The sequence below is a fragment of the Anser brachyrhynchus genome, assembly GCF_964034855.1.
Source record: "Anser brachyrhynchus genome assembly, chromosome: Z".
NCBI lineage: Eukaryota > Metazoa > Chordata > Aves > Anseriformes > Anatidae > Anser > Anser brachyrhynchus.
In genome coordinates, this window is record NC_137697.1 from 59759024 (window position 1) to 59777215 (window position 18192).

The following is an 18192-nucleotide window of genomic DNA, read 5'->3' on the forward strand; positions in this document are numbered from 1 at the left end:
TGCTTCCAAAAACTTCATTAAGACAAGTTTAAAGTTAACTGCATTTAACCTTGCAGTACATCAAAATGAATGTGTATACAACATTGCCGCTGGAAATCAGAGTTCATTTTAGATGGCTTGATCTGAGACTAAATTGCACCAGTAACAACCCATTGGCATTATGTGATGCTGTAATATTCTATCGTGTTGGTAGTATTACCACTGTTAAAAGTTTTATCACAATAACAATCTGATTGTTTTATTTTATTTTATTTTATTTTATTTTATTTTATTTTATTTTATTTTATTTTATTTTATTTTATTTTATTTTATTTTATTTTATTTTATTTTATTTTATTATTTTATTTTATTTTATTTTATTTTATTTTATTTTATTTTATTTTATTATTTTATTTTATTTTATTTTATTTTATTATTTTATTTTATTTTATTTTATTTTATTTTATTTTATTTTATTTTATTTTATTATTGATTGATCTCCCATGTCCCATTACTGATTTGGAATTCATACTGAGCCTTTGCCAGCCCTAGGATACAGAATGCCGCTTAATGAGGGAAGAAACCAGAAGGTAACATGGCAAGAAATTAGGTGATTTTGTATTGCGTTCCTCGTATCTGGAAGAAGTCATGGAGAGATTTACTTTGCTTTGGGTTTCTTAAATCACTCACTGTGTTACACTCCACTCAAAAATACACAGACAAAGATAAGAAACAGTTATTTTCTTACTCCCAGTTTCCTAACATTTTGGAGCATTCTTCTACAGTTAATGGCCTGGCCCAGAATATTATGTGTGACTCTTCCAAGTCATTTGTCTTCCAAACCATTTACTGCTTTCAGCTCAGCTCGTCATCTCTTACATATGTTGATCTAACAGCCAGACCTCTCTGCTCTGCTGTGAAAGCAGGTTTATTTCTTCCCTTCATTTGCCTGGGATTTCCCATGTGTCTCTGTGAGTCCACATGAATCCCTGTTCCAACACCTTGATTTCTTTGCCTTTTTTTTTTTTTTTTCTCATGTGTGGAAGTTACTTTAAATAAAACTGCTGTGAATTTATAGCACAGTCATTCTTCTGCACTAAATCCCTCACGGATGCTGTAAGGACAGAGGCAGATCTTTTCTTTTTACTGCATCTGTGTCAGTGGAAGTGGTGTCTATCCCCATGTGCTGAAATTTTTTACTGTTTTTTCTGAATTAGCTGCCTTCATGACTGTGTCTTGGTCTATTCAAGGCAAAACGAGGTGAGCTGGCTGAGGTGTTTTGGTGATTCAGCCAGCAGGTCTGCTGATGTCAGCTGGGGCAGCAGCCTGAGAGGTCTGTGTCTTTGGGATAGGGTTATGACTATTAATTAGACTGCAAACAACCAAAGCTGATGAGGTAAAGGTGTTCCCTACAGTTATCAGGACTTGTTCATCGCCATTCCCCCCACGCCTCCTCCTAGGAGCTACCGAACGCCAGCTCTGCCCACTGAGCTTGTCCCCTCTCTCTCACTTCTGTCTAAGTGGGTTCAACTGCTTAAATGCAGGGAACAATAGTTTTGTTAATTTGTCTCATTTTGCCTGAAATAGTCTGGGGAACTGTCAGGTCAGCACGAACACGACCTGCCATCTCCAAGAGGGTTACGGGCAGTACCTCTTCCACTGGTGCAGCCATTTGCTGAGTGAATGTCCACCTCTACCCTTACACTCTGCTTAGGAGATACCCAGTGATGTCTTCAGAGTAAGACACTTTTAGGGAGCAATTAGATATATATTGGATAAGCCATTAAAACATCATTTCATTTTAATGATTTGTATCTGCAAGAGGATATAAATTAGTAATGGCTTATTAAACTTTACAGTTCAAGTAATTCAAAAAGACCAGCAAATAGAATATTTCAAAAATGATATAAATGTATGTATGTACATATACTCACATGAACACACATACATTACTGCAGGAAGAGCTAAAATTATTTTTTTTGTCTCTTGTAAAAGAAATGGCTCACACATGTTGTCCAGCTTGAAAGTTTCCAAGAGAGCTGATTGCCAGCAATTATTTTACATTTTATAGTGCATTCTTTCAGTCTGTATATGTTTTTGTTCATATGGCATGCTCAGTACAACACAAAGGTTTGTAGGGGTTTGGGATTCCTAGGTCCTTCCTGAAGGCTTATTATTGTGGAGCCTGCTTAAAAGTACTTTCCATAGTGGCTGGCTGCTCCTGAAATGCATAACAAGCTTTCTCTGAAAAAAAAAAAAAAAAAAGGAAAAATAGAGAGGACACTAATTTTCCTCATTCTGAGTAGGAGGTATAATGTCTTTATAAAGTAATAATTAAAAGAAAAACAATTACTGGTGCCTTATCTGGACCTTGCAGCTGTACTTCTCCCTTTTGCATTAGCAGTGTGTGTTCCAAGGTTATGACAAACCATGAAAATTGCATCTTAAGAGGAGTTTTATTCTTTTTCTTACGATTTGATTGAAACAGACAGCTACATTTTGTGTATATATAATTAGGCAGTAAAATAGGCTTTGAAGGCAGATTTCTTTTTAGTATGTGAGTCACACGCGCAACAGTCTTTCATTCAGCAACCAAAGACTGATCTTTTTAATGCCTCAACTCGCTCAACATGTTTTCTGAATGCTACATCTTGCAGGAAAGGAAAAAAAAAATAAAAAAAAAATGGAGAGAGAGAGAGAAGAGAAAAAAAATGTAAGAACAGTTTTTAAGCCATATTTCTCTCCTTCTTTCTGTTTTTTCCCCATCTCCCAAAATGAAAAACAATCTGAAAAGCCAATCTAGCTAGTCTGTGGTGATTTAACCTTATGACAAACTGATTTTTATCGTCTTTCTTTACAGATTGTTGTCCAGAGAAGCACTGAATGCTGCACCAGCTCTAGGCGTATCTAATCCCTCTCATAAAAGGCCATTGTGGTAGTAAAACTGAGACCAATGGCTTTTTCATTCTCCACCTCTCAGCACTCCAAAGTAATGACATTGGGGTCTCCTCTTCATGTTTTTCTTTTCAGATGCATAGTTTCTCCTTTTAATAAGTCTAAAATAGAGAGAAATAAAAGGAACACAATCACATTTTCCTCAAAGCTCTTTCTATAAATACCTTCTGGAGAACCGGACTTAGGAACAATCATCTGCAGTCTGAGTTGTTGTGACACTGTGTGTGAATACAGCAGTGTATCCTTGGAATTTTCTGATCATTCTGAAGTATGCGAACATGTTAAAATGTTGGGCAGATAGTACTTGGGGCTTCATATTTTCTGCCTAGGGTCATGCTCAGGCATTCTTCCTCGCACTGAAGCCTGTGGAACTGCTGATGTGATAACGGTATTACTCAACACAAGCACAGTTCTCACACCTCTCTTTGCAAAGTAACCAAGTAGAAGCCATTGTCCACTTACTTTATGCACTTGCAATACAGCCTTGTCAACAACATTTTCTCCAGCAAGGACAAATTATAAACCAGTGTTATTACAAAGAACAAGTAAGAAGAGTAGATAACAGATATTCTCCTGAAAAAAAAATGCACTTTTTTTTTTTTCAAAAGCCTTGACCTGTGTTTAAATGTTGTTATTATTAATATGTTAACGGATTATATTTCAGAACTAATTCCCCATTTTGAACAGCAGTACAAGAGAAAGTTGGTCTGCATTTGATTACAAATTTTTATTTGACCTCAGAGGAATGCTTTTAACCAGCAAAATATGAAGTGCTAGATAAAAAGATTTACAGCTAGAAACAGTTTACACAAATTCATTTCTCCAAAGTAAAAATTTTAATAATTCTTACTAATATCAGTATACTTATAGGTATCTTTTAATATCATAATTAAAAATAAAATCAACAACACTGTTTAAAAGCTATAAAACATTGCCCCAGGCAAAATTTTAACACCAGTGTTTTAATTCTGAGGGTGTTAAATTTGAGCACTTAAAATTAAAGAAGTGTAAAATTAAAAGGAAATTTTAAAATAAAAGTTATACAACTTGTTCTTAAATATAAGATCTGGGAGAGAAAAGGAAGGAAGAGTATGCACTCTGCAAAATACTTTTCCACAGTCCAGAGTGCAGAGCAATTCATAAGTATCCTTGTCATTCAAATACACTTTGGAAAGATTCTCTTTGGCATCCTTGATGAATATGAGCTAGAATATACTCTGTAGAAGTAATGGGGGAATGATCCTCAGAGCATTTTTTTTTTTAGCATTTCAGTTGGAAAATGGTTGAAAAAATAGCACCACTGGTTCCAGGACACCACAGAAAACAATGGGCTCCAGAAGTATCCCTGAGCACCTCCTAACATTCAAGACCTCTTTATTTAGAATTTCCAAATTCTAAAATTCTTTATTTAGAATTTCCATTCAGAGATCCTCTGTCCCAGAGGTTGTTCAGGATGCCAGTGCACCAGGCCTTTTTTTTTTTTTTTTTCCACACATCTGTAGCTATTAATAGAGCCATAGTATGGTTTGGGTGGGAAGAGACATTCAAGACCACTCAGTTCCACCCCTGCAGCCATGAGCCAGGACACCTCCCACCAGACCAGGTTGCACAAAGCCTCATCCAGCCTGGTCTTGAACACCTCCAGGGATGGGGCATCCACAGCTTCTCTGGGCAGCCTGTGCCAGTGCCTCACCTCTCTCAGAGTGAAGGATTTCTTCCTCAAATATAATCTAAATCTACCCTCTTTCAGTTTAAAATCATTATCCCTTGTTCCATCACTACGTGCCCTTGTAAAAAGTCTCATTATTCTCTCATTCAGCATATAAGACAAAATGTCAGCAGTCATCCCCTCATCCCCACTTAAAGATTTTGAAAGCACAGAGATTCCTTACATAATGCAGATATAGCTCAGACCTGTGTGTGATTTTTTGGTCTGTATCTATGCAGCTAGTGTCTTAAGGCTGGATAGGTCTTCTCAGACATCAAGAATGCAGTTCTGCAGTTTCAGGTAGATCCATAGAGAATGTGAGTAAGCCTGGAATGTGAGTAATGTCTCATCAGATCCACCTTCCCTTTCCACTAAAAAAAATACAACTGCGTTATTTTCGCCTGAGGAACTAAGGATGTTTTTACATCCACGTATTGTTTTTGTTACCATTTCAAGGCAAGATGACTGAGTTACAGAGAGAAGTACCATGACCTTCCCAAGGTCACACAATAATTGTAACACAGCTGAGAAAAGAACATCCAATCCCCCATCCTCTGCACTAATGAGATCATTCTTCCCCTTTTGTATTTGTACTGTCCTACTCTTCTGTCTCCCTCTCTTGGTCTCAACACCCCCTCCCCCCCCCCTTCCCCCCCTCCCCCCCCTCCCCCACCTCTTTTTTTTTCTCTACTGTCTCGATCTCTGCCTCCTCGTGCTTCTTTTCTGCTAGGTCCCTTTCCTGTGCAGCTACGGGTAGGTAGGTCTCTTGGGGTTTCTCTCTTCCTGCCTCCAGTACAGCAAAGGAAACAACAGGAGAGCAACGAGGACTGCCAGAAAAGGCAGGGGCCGTAGCTGCCTGCTCTGGTATACATATACACGCTCTCTTCACTTGTAGCTCCAGCGGCACATATACTTCATTTATTAATACGCCTCTCAGCCTGATTATCAAGATCTCAGGCACTCATCTTCTCCTAGAGCACTTATTTTCTCCTTCCACACCTCTGCAGTTTTTAAATCTAGCAGATAGCAACTCCAAGACACTTTCTGATAACTTCTGTGGTGATTTTTCAGGGTCGTCCTCTTCAGGCTCTTTTCTATCGAAACTGTAGCAGCATGTTTTCCTCGTTCCTCCCCTGAGGTTGGCATACCTAACCTCGGCTTTGAAAACTTTCACAGATTCATTCCTCACTCCACACACTCTGCCTCTTAGTCACCATTATCTTAATCCTAATATGTACTATCTGATCTTATCTCTGGCTGATTCCTTCTGCTCACCCAATGTCAGGCTCCTGCCTACCCTCCCTTCTTTCACATTGGACAACAAATTACTCTCACCACAGTTTCTGCTGCAGACTCCTTACATCTGGCTGACTACTTCTCTGTAAATTCCATTTCAAGACTCATCTTCCCTCTCCCTGGCCTATGACTCCTAGCCTTCTCTCTAATAAAACAATCTAATCCTATTCCCTAAGCCTCAGTTTCATTTCCCCATGCTCATTTTTTCTCTCTGAAAATCTGAAGTATGGCACCCAGCCACTGGCCTTTTGTACATTTTTCTCCCTAGCACTACTATAATGTGGATGCTGCCTGACTAAAATACTGTACCTTCATCCATCATCTCTATTACAAATTATAATCAACTGTGGAACATTATGCTATTTTGTATGAAAGTAGCTGTAAAAAATACAGCATGCAATATAGCTAAGGCTATGACAAAACGCTGTAACAGATTTTAACATGTATTGCCTGTTTCCTATCACACGCAGGCTATTAAACAATAAATACATGTCTTTAAATATTGTCTGAATGTTTACACAATGTACTACATAAATAAGTAAGCTGTTGTTTGAATTAGTTGTGGGGAAATTGAATATACAGCAAGCTGAAGGCTACTTTCATGTTCAGGTCAAAGGTTTGTAGTACAAATTCTACAGAAGAATTTCGCAGAACTGTTAAGTTAGGAAATGAGACTTACTAGGTCATTCAGTCCATTCCAATGCCAAAATACAATTATTCTTGATAGTATTTGTTTTTTAGTGCATTTTCCAGATCAACGTTAAAGTCCCATGCAATGGGACTTAAGAACTTCCCTCAGGATGCTATTTATTTCACCGATTAGCAAAACCCTTTGTCAGTTTTATTTTTCGTAACCTTCAACAGATGTATTTCTTATTTTTATCCCTCTTGTTCTTAGACAGTTTCTGTCCTGTGTACCAGTTTCTGTCCTGTGTACCCTTTAGACTGTGCCCTTATCCCCCGAGTAAATACAAATATACACACAGACTCTTTCATAAATCATTCCCTACAGTTGCCAGTTGCCAGGTCATTTTTGCCGCTCGTCTACAAACACCACAGTGGTACTTTGTGTTCATACATTACATATATTTATATGCCGAATCATCAGAGATAGTGACCTTCAGATTAGATATCAAACTGAGAGTCATTTTGAATATGCATATAAATGGAAAGGAGCTTAAGGACTGCTCTAAAGAAGAAAACGTAGTTAGCCTTGCCTCTTTAAAAAAAAAAAAAAATGTATCTAACATAAGTATCTGCCAAGTCTATAATGACTTGTCTGTATGTTTGTATCACCAGTTCCCACACTTCAGTTTATGGATCACTGGCAGGCTGCAAAGCTGTAATAAATTACCCACAACTAATTTGCAGCACCAGTGGTTTGCGCACACCAACTGCAGACCTGACCAGGAGGCTGCGGGACAGGCTCTGACAAATTCAGGGGATCCTCAGGAGTCGGTACCCCCAAATTTTTTTTGATCAACATGATAGCGTCCCGTGCACTGCTTTTACATCTGCCGTGAGAAACCGTGTACGTGTACACAAAGGAAGTGCCGTCCACTGTTTGCCTAATTAACCCGGTAAATAAATCCTGGAGTGGAATAGATTTTTGTCCGTTTTGGTACAAGGTGGAGGAGAAAGGGAAAAATTGCCTTAACCAGCGCGGATGTGCAGGGCTTGGTACCGAGCCTGCAGGCACCTAGGCATTAAAAATAAATACATAAATAAATAAATAAAACCACGTGGCGTTGGCGAGTTTCACACGAGTGAACAAAATCACGGCACCGCCCCGCGCCCCGCGCGCTCCCGCCGCCGCCCTCCCCACTCCCCGGGCCGCGCGCTCCGGCCGGAGCCGCACACGAGCTCGGAGGCCGCAGCCAATCAGAGGCCGGGAAAGCGATTTCTGCGGCGCTGATTGGCTGTCTTCCCCGCGGCCGGGGCGCCGGGCGCCTCGGGGAGAGACGCGCCCCCGCGTCCCGGGGCAGCGCGTGCCCGCGGCCGGCGGCCGGGCGTGATTTATCCCGGCGGGGGGAAAAAGGAAGCCTTGGTGCACAACACACGGGGTTTTAGGGTTTTAGGCTGTCCGGGAGCGCACGATGAGGGCCTGGCACTGTAAATTGGTGCTCGCCGGTGTCATTTTTTGTCAGGGTGAGAGATGCGTGCGCCTGGTAGGATAAGGAGAGGGGGGGCGGGTCCCTTTGCTGCATCAATTAAAAGCGGATTTCCTATTTTTAGACAAACACCGCTAATTTACTGGCCTTCTGTCTATCTCTTAAAACGCGCGACAGCACGAAGGCGCAATGTAGTTCGGCGGGCCGGCGAGGCCCCTCCGAAGCGGGGAGTTTTCCACCCCGACACCGCGGTGTGAATTTGGGCACCCAAGGGCAAAAAGGGGGCAAAAAAAAAAAAAATCCTGCTTGGGGCCGGTGCGGCACAGCCCTCCTCCGACCCATGCAGGGCTGCCAGGGCTTTTTACCCATCCTTGGGCGGCCGCAGGAGAGGCCACTCTGCTGGCCGCTGCTCTGGGGAACTAAGGCGATGGTGTGAGGCCGATAAAGCAGAGGCATTCTTGCCATCTCTCCCGGCGACTGTTCCTTGGCTAGTTAACAGACCATCTATTCAGAAGCAATTTTCTTTGGGCTGAAATTATGTGCTGACCGTAGCAGATTTGCTTGCCATAATAGCCCTTCCCCCACCCGATGCTAAATACAAACTGTCTCCTACTCACTGTATAATAATGTGAAAATGACTGTAATTTCGCAGACGAGAAGCAGCCCAAAGTGAAACGTGTCTAAACAGAGGTCGATATTGAAAAATCAGGGCTATTACCTAAATCTGAAAAATACATATCGTAAAGAAACAGGAACAGCGATCTGCGACTAAGCAGGCTGAAAAAACCTCACCACACTCCCGTGCAAAACCCACCCAGACACCCCCAGGTCTGGCCTTGCTGCCCTGACAGCATGTCACCGATTTCCCCGGGGGACCCCTCCCTGTACCCCCCCTGCACCCCCTCCTCCAGCCCCGAGCTCCGTGTGACACGGCCCCGGGTGAAACGCCGCCCCACCGCTCTCCCACGCCTTGCACGCCCAGGTGCAAGCGTGGCACGGCCCGGCACGGCCCTGCCCGCTGCCCCTCCGCCGGCCGCCCCCCGGAGGATGCCAGGCTGCCCGGCTGCGAAGGGTTAAAGGCGATTTAACGCAGCGGCGTGGCACAATGGCTCGCCGGCTAAACAAAGGGGGGTGGCGAAGTGTGGGGGGGGCACCACTCCGGAGCGACACAAAGCCCGATAGGGAAGATTTGTGTTACTAATTCCTGTGAAAGGATGTTCACGTGGTAGTTATATGGTCGCTGGCGTTCACAGTTCAGTGCCTGCAGCAGTAAATCAGGGGACTGGAAACAAAAGGGTTATTTTCTGCTCCCCCTCCTTCCGAAAAAAAAAAAGGGGGGGGGGGGGAGGTTGGGGGAACCACCACCCGACCTGCCTAATTTAAGCCATATTGCAGAAAGGAGCCGGGACCGCGGCCGGCTAGGCGATGGGCGCTGCGGATGGTGTGCAGGATGGGCTGCGGTGGGCTGGGGGCTCTGCCCTGCCCTGCCCTGTCCCGCCCGGCCCCAGCCCCCAGCCCCAGCCCCCTCCTGCAGACACTGTTTGCTTTTCCCCTCCGCCAAGCACGGGAATAATCGCACATATGTATTACCAGCCCCCTCTCGCCGGCCTCAAGCTGTTATAATCCCGAACGAGGGGGCATTTAAAAATTATGAGCGAGATGCCTAAATTGCCTCTGAAACCGGCACAGAAAATAAATAAATAAATAAATAAATAAATAAATAAATAAATAAATAAATAAATAAATAATCATTCATCACCGCTTCCAAAACTGCCCTGAAATCAAATTAAAGAAGCGAAATGAGGGATCCTTCCTCCCAGCGTGCGAGTCTTGGCAGAGCGGTGATACACCTTGGGTTGTTTTTTTCCCTCCTCTCTTTCTCTCTCTTTTTTTTTTTCTTCTTTTTTTCCTTTTTTTTTTTTTCTGTTTTTAAGACCAAAATGTCATACGGGATAACTGAAACGGGAAACGCGGCTTGCACCCGGCTGGCTGCAGCCGGAGGGCTGCAAGCTTTGGTGCCGCTCAAGGGGCGTGCAGCCCGCTCGCTGCATCGCGTGCAACGTGTGCGCGCGCGTGTGTGTGCGTGTGCAAGGCGCCGTGTGCGCGCTCCCGCCTCGCACCCCCGCCGGCAGGCAGGAGGAGCGGCGGCCAATCAGAGCGCGCGGTTCCACAAAAGCCGGGCTCCGATTGGCCGCGGGCGCGGGGGCACCGCGAACAAAGAGAAGTCCCTCCAGGTACCCGGCCCGGGCTGCGCGCCCCCGCCCCGGCCCCCTGCGCGTGTAAATACGTGTGTGTGTGTGTGTACGCGAGTGTGTGGGGGTGTGAGAACGGCTGTGTGCCTGCAGGGGGGTGGGTCCCTTCCCCCTCCCCCCCGCTTTTATTTTTTAATTTTGTTTCTAGAAAGAAAGGGAGGTTCATGGTATCTGGTGCTTCTCCTCTCCCAAACACAATAAATCTGTTGAAGACATTAGGGTTTTTTTTTTTTTTTCCAAAAAAATAATAAAAAAAAAGCGGCTGCAACAAAAACACACTCAATGCAGTTAGGAGGAAAAGGTCAACTCGAGCCAATACAGACCGTAAGTACGGTTGCGTGGTTGTCTGTAGCACTTGGAGGGGATTTTTTATTATTATTATTTATTTATTTTTCTGCGAGTTTTGGGAGTTGAAGGAAGTAGGGTTTTCAGGGGTTTGAGGAGAAATAAATCCTACGAGCAGAGTGGATGGAGATAGGAGGGCGAGAGCAGCGTGGCCACACCAATCACACCGGCGGTGCGCTCGGGGACTGGGGAGGGAGGAGGGCGCCTGCCGGGGGTCCGGGCTGCCCGTGGGGGCCGGGACGGGACGGCACGGCACGGGGGGAGCCCGTTACACAGCGGCAGGGCGAGGCGGCCGCCATCCGAGCCGCGAGGAGAGGCCGGTGAGGCAAGGAGCAGCCGGTAAGGCGCCTCGCCGCAGCACTCCCTCCCACGCCGGTGCCGGTGAGACGAGGCCGGGCACCGGGGCTGGGGGCCGCCCGATGGCGATGGCATCGGCTCCCCCCTCCGCCGCCGAGCGGCCGGGCTGAGCCCCGCGCCCCCCTCAGCGCTCGCCCTCCGCCGGCAGCCAATGGCGCCCGGCGGCGTCACGTGACGCGCGCGCACGGCCCGAGCCGTAACGGAACAGCCGCGCTGCGGGGGTTGGCGGTTGCTGGGCCCGAGCCCCCTCCCCCTCCTCCCCTCCTCCCCTCCCCCTCCTTCTCCTTCCACCCCCCCTCCCCCCCCCGCCGGCGGCAATTCATTACGGCTTTTAGCTTCCCATCGCCGGCTAATTAAAAATACTAAAGCTTAAAGCTCCGCGGCTGTCTGACTTGCGGGGGGGGGAGGAGGGTGGTGGTGGTGAGGGGATTGGGGGGGGGGGAGGAAGGAGCCGGGCTGCGCGAGGCTGGCGGAGACAATGAGGGGGGAGCGGTCTGTCCTGAAGAAAAGGTCGTCTGCTTTATCTCCTCGGGCTCTAATTACCGAATTACTTACCGCGTGACTGATTAGCTCCCGTGTTGTGTATGTGTTTTTTTTTTTTTGGTTGTTTAATATTACGGTATTTCTCCTCGGCGGTGGTATGAAGCCGCCCCCCATCCCATCCCCCTCCCCCCCCCCCGCGAAGGTGCCCCCCCCCAAGTGTTTTGATAACCGGTTTATCAGATCAGTGGTTACCCCCCCCTTCCCCTCCCCCCCTTTCCCTACCCCCCCCCCCCCCCTTTCTCCCCCTCAAGTTACTTGAAGAAATCAGATCTGTCAGGACGGGCGAAAAAAATGCCACTTCCCAACTAACAGGCGGAATCCAGCCCAGATTTTCAGTCCTTTCTTCTTCTTTTTTCCCTTCCTCCCTTTCACTAATTTATCCCGATGTTAGCACATTCTGTCTCGTAACACCCGGACGCCTGTAGGTTTGTTGCACGGGATCATTACTTACTGCTCAGGCTGGCTCCGAGCACGGGGCTGAAGACGGAGTGGGAAGTTGGGGATAACATTTTTATTTTATTTTTTTAAATTACTGTGATTATTATTACGATTCCGTGCTTTTACTCAGGAAAGCAAACAGGCAAAAAAAAAAAAAAAGAAAAACAAAACAAAACAAAAAAAAAACCTGATGCTCCAGTTCTGAATGTGAAATATTACCTACCAGCTTGTAAAGTTGTGAGGAACAGCAGCATTTTTTTTTTAATTTTTATTATTTTTCTAAGCGAGGAGGAAAAACCAAACAAACAAAAAAGGACTTCTGATCCGTGTGCCAAAGTAGGGGGAGATGTGTTACTGACCGATTTATACTGGCTGAGATGATACTTGCTTTCTACTTCTTGTTCACTTGCTCTTTAAGTAAAATGAGACACAGAGTTGTTGCTGAGACGAGTGGGAACAGCACTTTGATTTGCTGGTTTAATTAAAAATGATAAAGGATTAAAGGTAAGCATTATGCGTATATATGTATAAATATTTCGACAGTCGACTGTAAAAGGGAGAGATCCCTTTAAAAATCGTTTTAACTAAGCTTTGTCAAACACACACTCATTTGCGGTCACTGAGGCCACCTTGGTGCAGATCACTTAAAGTGTATGTCTTAATCAGTTTCCTGTACAGTCAGTAATACTATATTTAACAGACATAACAATTGTGTGACCTAGGAGTGCATTAGAACTGCTTCTAGAACTGTTACCTTGAGCATATATTTTAAAGAAAGATCTTTTTATTTCCTTTTTGTTTTATTCTTACCTATGGAGTTTAATATTTTTCAGTAAACACTTGTGTTTATGGGTTGTTGGTTTTTAATAGAAAGCTGTATTGTGTCAAGGAGAATTAGGTTTCCCACTTCCCTCAACCCCCTTTCTCCCCCCACCCCTCCAGAAAAAAAGAGATTAAGTAGAAAAGGGGTAAAAGATAATATAGGAAAGTCACAGAACTTCAAGGGTCTGGTTTAAAGCCACGAAATCCATGGAATGCAGCGAGGAGTGAATCTGTGTCCTTCCTTTTCTCCCTTTCGTGCCTAGGTGGTGGTCCAAGGGGTTAGATTACAACATGTGCTCTAACAGCTAGGCACCATTTCTAACACTGTATTTCCTGAGCTTTGTGGATTTAAATCATGCAGTTACTTTTTTTTTTTAAGTTTCTATTTGTGGATATGTTTTTAAAGAGAGATTGTGGATGTTGGGATACAACTAGATTAAAGATGCTCACTGTATAAGCATCACAGCTATTGCTTCTGGTTTAACAAACTTAAGGGGGAAAATGTGGAAATAGTGAATGATTTTGCTCCCCCTACCTTGGCTCTTTTTATTAGTTGTGTTATATTCTGGTAAGACCCCGACAAGAAATATCCGACTTTTCCCCTCCTCACAGGAAAAGGTGGACGTGGACTGCAGGTTATAAACCTAGACACACCTGGGGAAGGAAGACAAGAAGAATTAAAACTTAAAAAAGCCCAGCGGAGATAGACGAATGTCCCCACATCTCCAAAGGAAAGTTCATCGGATTTTTACTCTAGAGATCTCATCTTCAGGATGTCATTGAACACTTCTACTACAGGAAAAGGTGTGGATCCAAACACGGTTGACACTTATGACAGTGGCGATGATTGGGAAATCGGTGTTGGGAATTTAATAATCGATTTGGACGCCGATTTGGAGAAGGACAGACAGAAATTTGAGATGAATAATTCTACCAATACCACCAGCAGCAGCAACACCAGCTCCAAGGATTGCGGGGGTCTGGCTTCCAGTGGGGCTAATACTACCTCAGCCTTAGCTGATGGCCTAAAATTTGCTTCTGTTCAGCCCTCTGCTCCCCAGGGGAATTCCTCTCACAAAGAAACTAGCAAATCAAAAGTGAAAAGGAGTAAAACTTCTAAGGATGCTAATAAATCTCTGCCTTCTGCTGCCTTGTATGGGATTCCTGAGATCAGCAGTGCTGGCAAGAGGCAGGAAGTCCAAGGGCGCCCTGGAGAGGCAACTGGCATGAATTCAGCACTGGGTCAAAGCGTGAGCGGTAACCCGAACGGCAATAATAACAACACCAGCAACACCACCACCACTATTGCCTCTTGTGGGAAAAACAAAGAGGAGAAACCAGGTAAAAACCAGGGCAGCAGAGGCTCCAAGCGGGATAAGGATGCGGGGAAGTCCAGGAAGGACAAGCAGCACGACCTGCAGCCGGGCCACCCCAATGGCCCCGGGGGTGGCAGCGGCCAGGCCCCCCCAGGGCACCTCTATGGCTACGGGTCCAAGGGCGGTGGGAGCGGCAGCCCCTTCCACTGCACTGCTGCCACTGCCGTCGGGGAGGTGAGCAAAAGTGCCCCGGATTCAGGGTTAATGGGGAACTCTATTTTGGTAAAGAAGGAAGAGGAGGAGGAAGAGAGCCACAGGCGAATCAAGAAGTTGAAGACAGAAAAGGTAGGACAAAGCTCCTCTCCACCTCCTCTTCCGTGTCACCCCGTGTCTATGATAAACTTCCCACAGCTGTGTGTTTGGCTCCTGTCTTGTTACCTCTGCTCTGTGTCCATAACATGCATCTGTTCTTCTCTAAAAAAAGACACAAACCTCCTCCCCTGGGAGGGAGACACCATGTTTTGGGTGTGCTCCTTTCCCACAGAATTTCCCCCACTGTATCCAGACACGGAGAATGTTTCCATCCTGCCCCTGCCTTCTGGTGTCCTTTGCCCAGGAGGAGAAGCCCCGAGATGACCCCGCGTGAGCTGTCCCTGGTGTCAGCCGAGAGCAGCAGTGCTGGTACTGGCAGGACGGCATGTGGGAGGGCAGGCTGGAGGTGCCCCAATTTGCCTCAGGGGGTGCACAGCTCCAGCTCCTCCAGCAGCAGCTCGGGCACGTGTTAACTGTCCTGCCACGAGGCCACAGGGACCCCACACCCTAGTCCCACTCTCAAGAGCCAAGGCTGGGAAAAGGGAGGCAGCCACAAGGCCCCCGGGCTCTGCCGTGTCCCTCTGTGGGGGCGAGGGATGCTTGTTGCACAGGGTGGCTCCTGCGGTGGGGCAGCAGCCCCCAGGCGCTGGTGCAGAGAGGAATGAGCCAGCAGGCAGGCGGTGCCCCTGGTCTTGCTGGAAGGCGGAGGCTGGCAGGAGGGGAGGCACCTCATCCCAACACACGTACGTGTGCCAAAGGGCTCTCGGAGCAGAGAGGAGCTCACTGGTCTGAGCCCCGCTGGCGCTTGGACGTGCGCTGCTTGTGTGCTGAGTGGTGGAAATGTGTGAAAGGCACCAAGCAGGGGGGTGCGCTTTTGTTCCTTTCTGTTAACGCAGCCAAGGATGCTTTCTGTACGAATAAATGCCCACCGTTGTGCTCAGAGGGAAGGGTGGAGGCAGAGCACAGCTTTTGTAACAGCTTGTTGGAGGAGGTTCTGGTGTCAGTGGGAGCTGCTCTGTTCCAGGGCAGACGGCGTTGTCGTGGGGTCTGGGGGGCTAGATCATGGGTCAGATGGACTCCACAGGTTGTCCAGCATGGATAACCTAACCTACCTATCAGCCTGCCCAAAAAATGGAGCAAGTCGACGCCCCATGAGCGAGTAGCATCAGGGTGTTAGACTGAGACCTCATTGTCTGCTGCTGTGCTCCTAAATTATTTGCTTTTACTGTTTCCATGGGCGAACGCTCAGTGATAGGAAAACTTTCGGGCTGGTGTTAATGGTATGGTCCGCAAACATCTGGGAGGGTTGTATGTCTCAGGGAAAAGTTACGGCTCTTTATGACCTGTTACCGGCTTTTTAGCATTTCAGCGGTGTTGGAGGTTTTGTAACGTCAAAATCGACTCTTGAGGATTAGATTTGGGCGTTTGTGACATGAGGTATTTCTAGAAACTTGAAAATAATTTCAAGAGCTTGTATTTGAGGCAAGGAACAAATCAAATTTCATATTGTATGCACATTACTGCTTTTAAGATAGCATATCTACAGATGAATTTGAATGAGCCTTGTGACCTTTTCTAAATGCAGATGAGAGAAAACCAGATTGATTCAATGCATATGTATATGTTTGCACTTTGATTTATGGAAGTTCTGCTCCCTGTGAGAAGGTGTCCTAAAATCTCATGCTCTCTTTATTAACTTAGTACAGTAGGCATTTACTTTTGTTGCCAATAGTCTTCAAATTGCAGTTCTCTAATCTGTTTTAACTATCTAGATAAATTGCCCTAATCCAGTCTTCACAATGGTTGTGGTTAAAGAGTCAGAGCCATTTGATTGGATTCAGTGGCTGCCTGGAATGTGGGAGGTACTGCCCTTTTGCAACCCCCTTAGCCTTTTAATCTTTCAGCCAAATGTTCACATTCAACAATTTTGTTTAGCTGGCAATCTGAACATTTCAGTATCTCAAAGGCTGCTGTCATGGCAACAGAGATTAGAGAGTGGTGTGGTTTCTCCAGTTTTTGTGTTCTTTTCAGTCTCGAGTCACACAGGAAATTGTATGAAGAACTCACATACATGTGAGTAATCGTATGTGCAATGTAAATGGAACGGCCTGTAAATTCAGAGCAAACACGTATGGGGTGCTTTAGAGCTGGTGGTACCCTTGGCGTTGTGGCTGCTGCTCCAATAGCAGTTGAGTTGGAGCGTGGATTTCTGCTAACAGCCACTGCTGTTGGCACACGGTGACTTTAATACAGGCTTCGCACATTAGAGTCGTGCAGTGTTGGCCATTGTCTGGCACACTGGTGTGCTCGCTGTCTTAAATAACATCCCTTAGCATTTCTCTTCCTAGAGAATGTTCCCTACTAGACATACGACAATAATAAACCTCATTGCTGACAGTGGTGGTAGTGAAACTTCAGTGTTTTATGTTTGTTGTTTTGGCATTTTTCCCAAATGGTTAATAATCACTAGGGCTTTTTTTTTCTTTTCTTTTTTCTTTTTTTTCTTTTTTTTTTCTGTAAGGGTTTTAAATTCATGTTCAGACTAGGATGGATGTGCTTTACTTGGATAAAGCACCTTGTGTCTGTAGACACATAATTTTCAAGCCTGCATGTTAAAATCAATTTCCAGTTATCTTAATGCAGTGAAAGACATGTCTCACGAATTTGGATGTGTCCTAATAGATAGAAATGAGTTAATGCCTGATGAGTCAAAATCTAAAGGTTTTTTGTATGTGGTGCGCAATTGCGTATGTTTACTATTTGTGAAAAGCTTGGAGCAGATTCCCTGGATTTGTAGTCACTGTTTAGTTTTCACAGCATGCTTCAATGTCTATTTTTAGTCTATTTATTCTGTTTCCTTGCTGCAGAAAGTCATGTAAAACATGATAAATAGGATCTTATGAAGCCTAATTAAATCAATGACTGTGTTCTGCTGGCTCTTTTATGCAGAAACCGCAAGTATGTTGTAAAAGTCGCCACTCCCCTAATATGTGGATAAAGTCAAAGTATGCTGTAATTCTAAGATGTTTGAGCTATATTCGTGCAGCCCATTTTGTGGTTAAGCCACCAGTGACATGTCTGAATAAGTAGCTTTGACAGGTAGGCTAACCACTCCTAAGATTTTTGGTGTTAAAACCTGTCTCCATTTTCCATTCCTTATCCATACCATACCATTTTTAGCACAGTTACTGTTTGTCAGCATGAACTCTTCATCTGTTTTAGCTATGTTTTTGTATTTTTAACAGCTGTTACATTGAAAAGAGTTCAGTTTATCTACAAAAAATTACTTTGTGTGTTGCAGGAAGATTTGGGGATTCAAACACAATGTCACAATGTACTCTGAGATATGGGAAAATGGTAGTTGGCATATGAAAATCTGTGTGTTTAAATGAAAATAATACAGAAGATCTGAAGCCGTAGTCAGGTGCAGTTTTTAAATGAATGTCAAGTGATATTCCAGGATTGGATTTTTCTGTTGTCTTAGCACGTTGCATTGGATTAAGACTGCATTTCGCATCTGAACATTGTCGTCAGCAAATGAACATGTTGGTTGGTATTGTTCATTTTATCTTCGCTTCTCATAGCAGGATTGAGGGTGATCTACACTTGGTCAGGAAATTTGCGTGCATTTTACCCACTGATGTAAATCATTTAAGTACATGCTTTGATTAATGGTGTTATGGCGATATGCTTTTCATGTACTTTCCTCGCTGGCCTTGGGTGTAGTTTATTCACTGTGAAATAAAAGGGCAAGCAGG

The 18192-nt window shown here is 45.0% G+C and overlaps 1 protein-coding gene across 9 annotated transcripts in view; it reads left to right on the forward strand.

Annotated features, from left to right (window-relative positions):
* Window positions 1-7951: 7951 nt before the first annotated feature.
* Window positions 7952-18192, forward strand: part of ZNF608 (zinc finger protein 608) — a gene marked incomplete at its 3' end in the record, with an annotated part of 110685 nt that continues 100444 nt past the window's right edge. For 3 of the 9 annotated variants that reach the window (XM_080574888.1, XM_080574882.1, XM_080574890.1), the window contains exons 1-2: window positions 11791-12488; window positions 13419-14467. In XM_080574888.1, the coding sequence (XP_080431014.1) occupies window positions 13580-14467 (888 nt within the window). In that variant the 5' untranslated portion in view covers window positions 11791-12488; window positions 13419-13579. The other 6 variants (XM_080574884.1, XM_080574887.1, XM_080574883.1 and 3 more) reach the window with 6 other exon arrangements.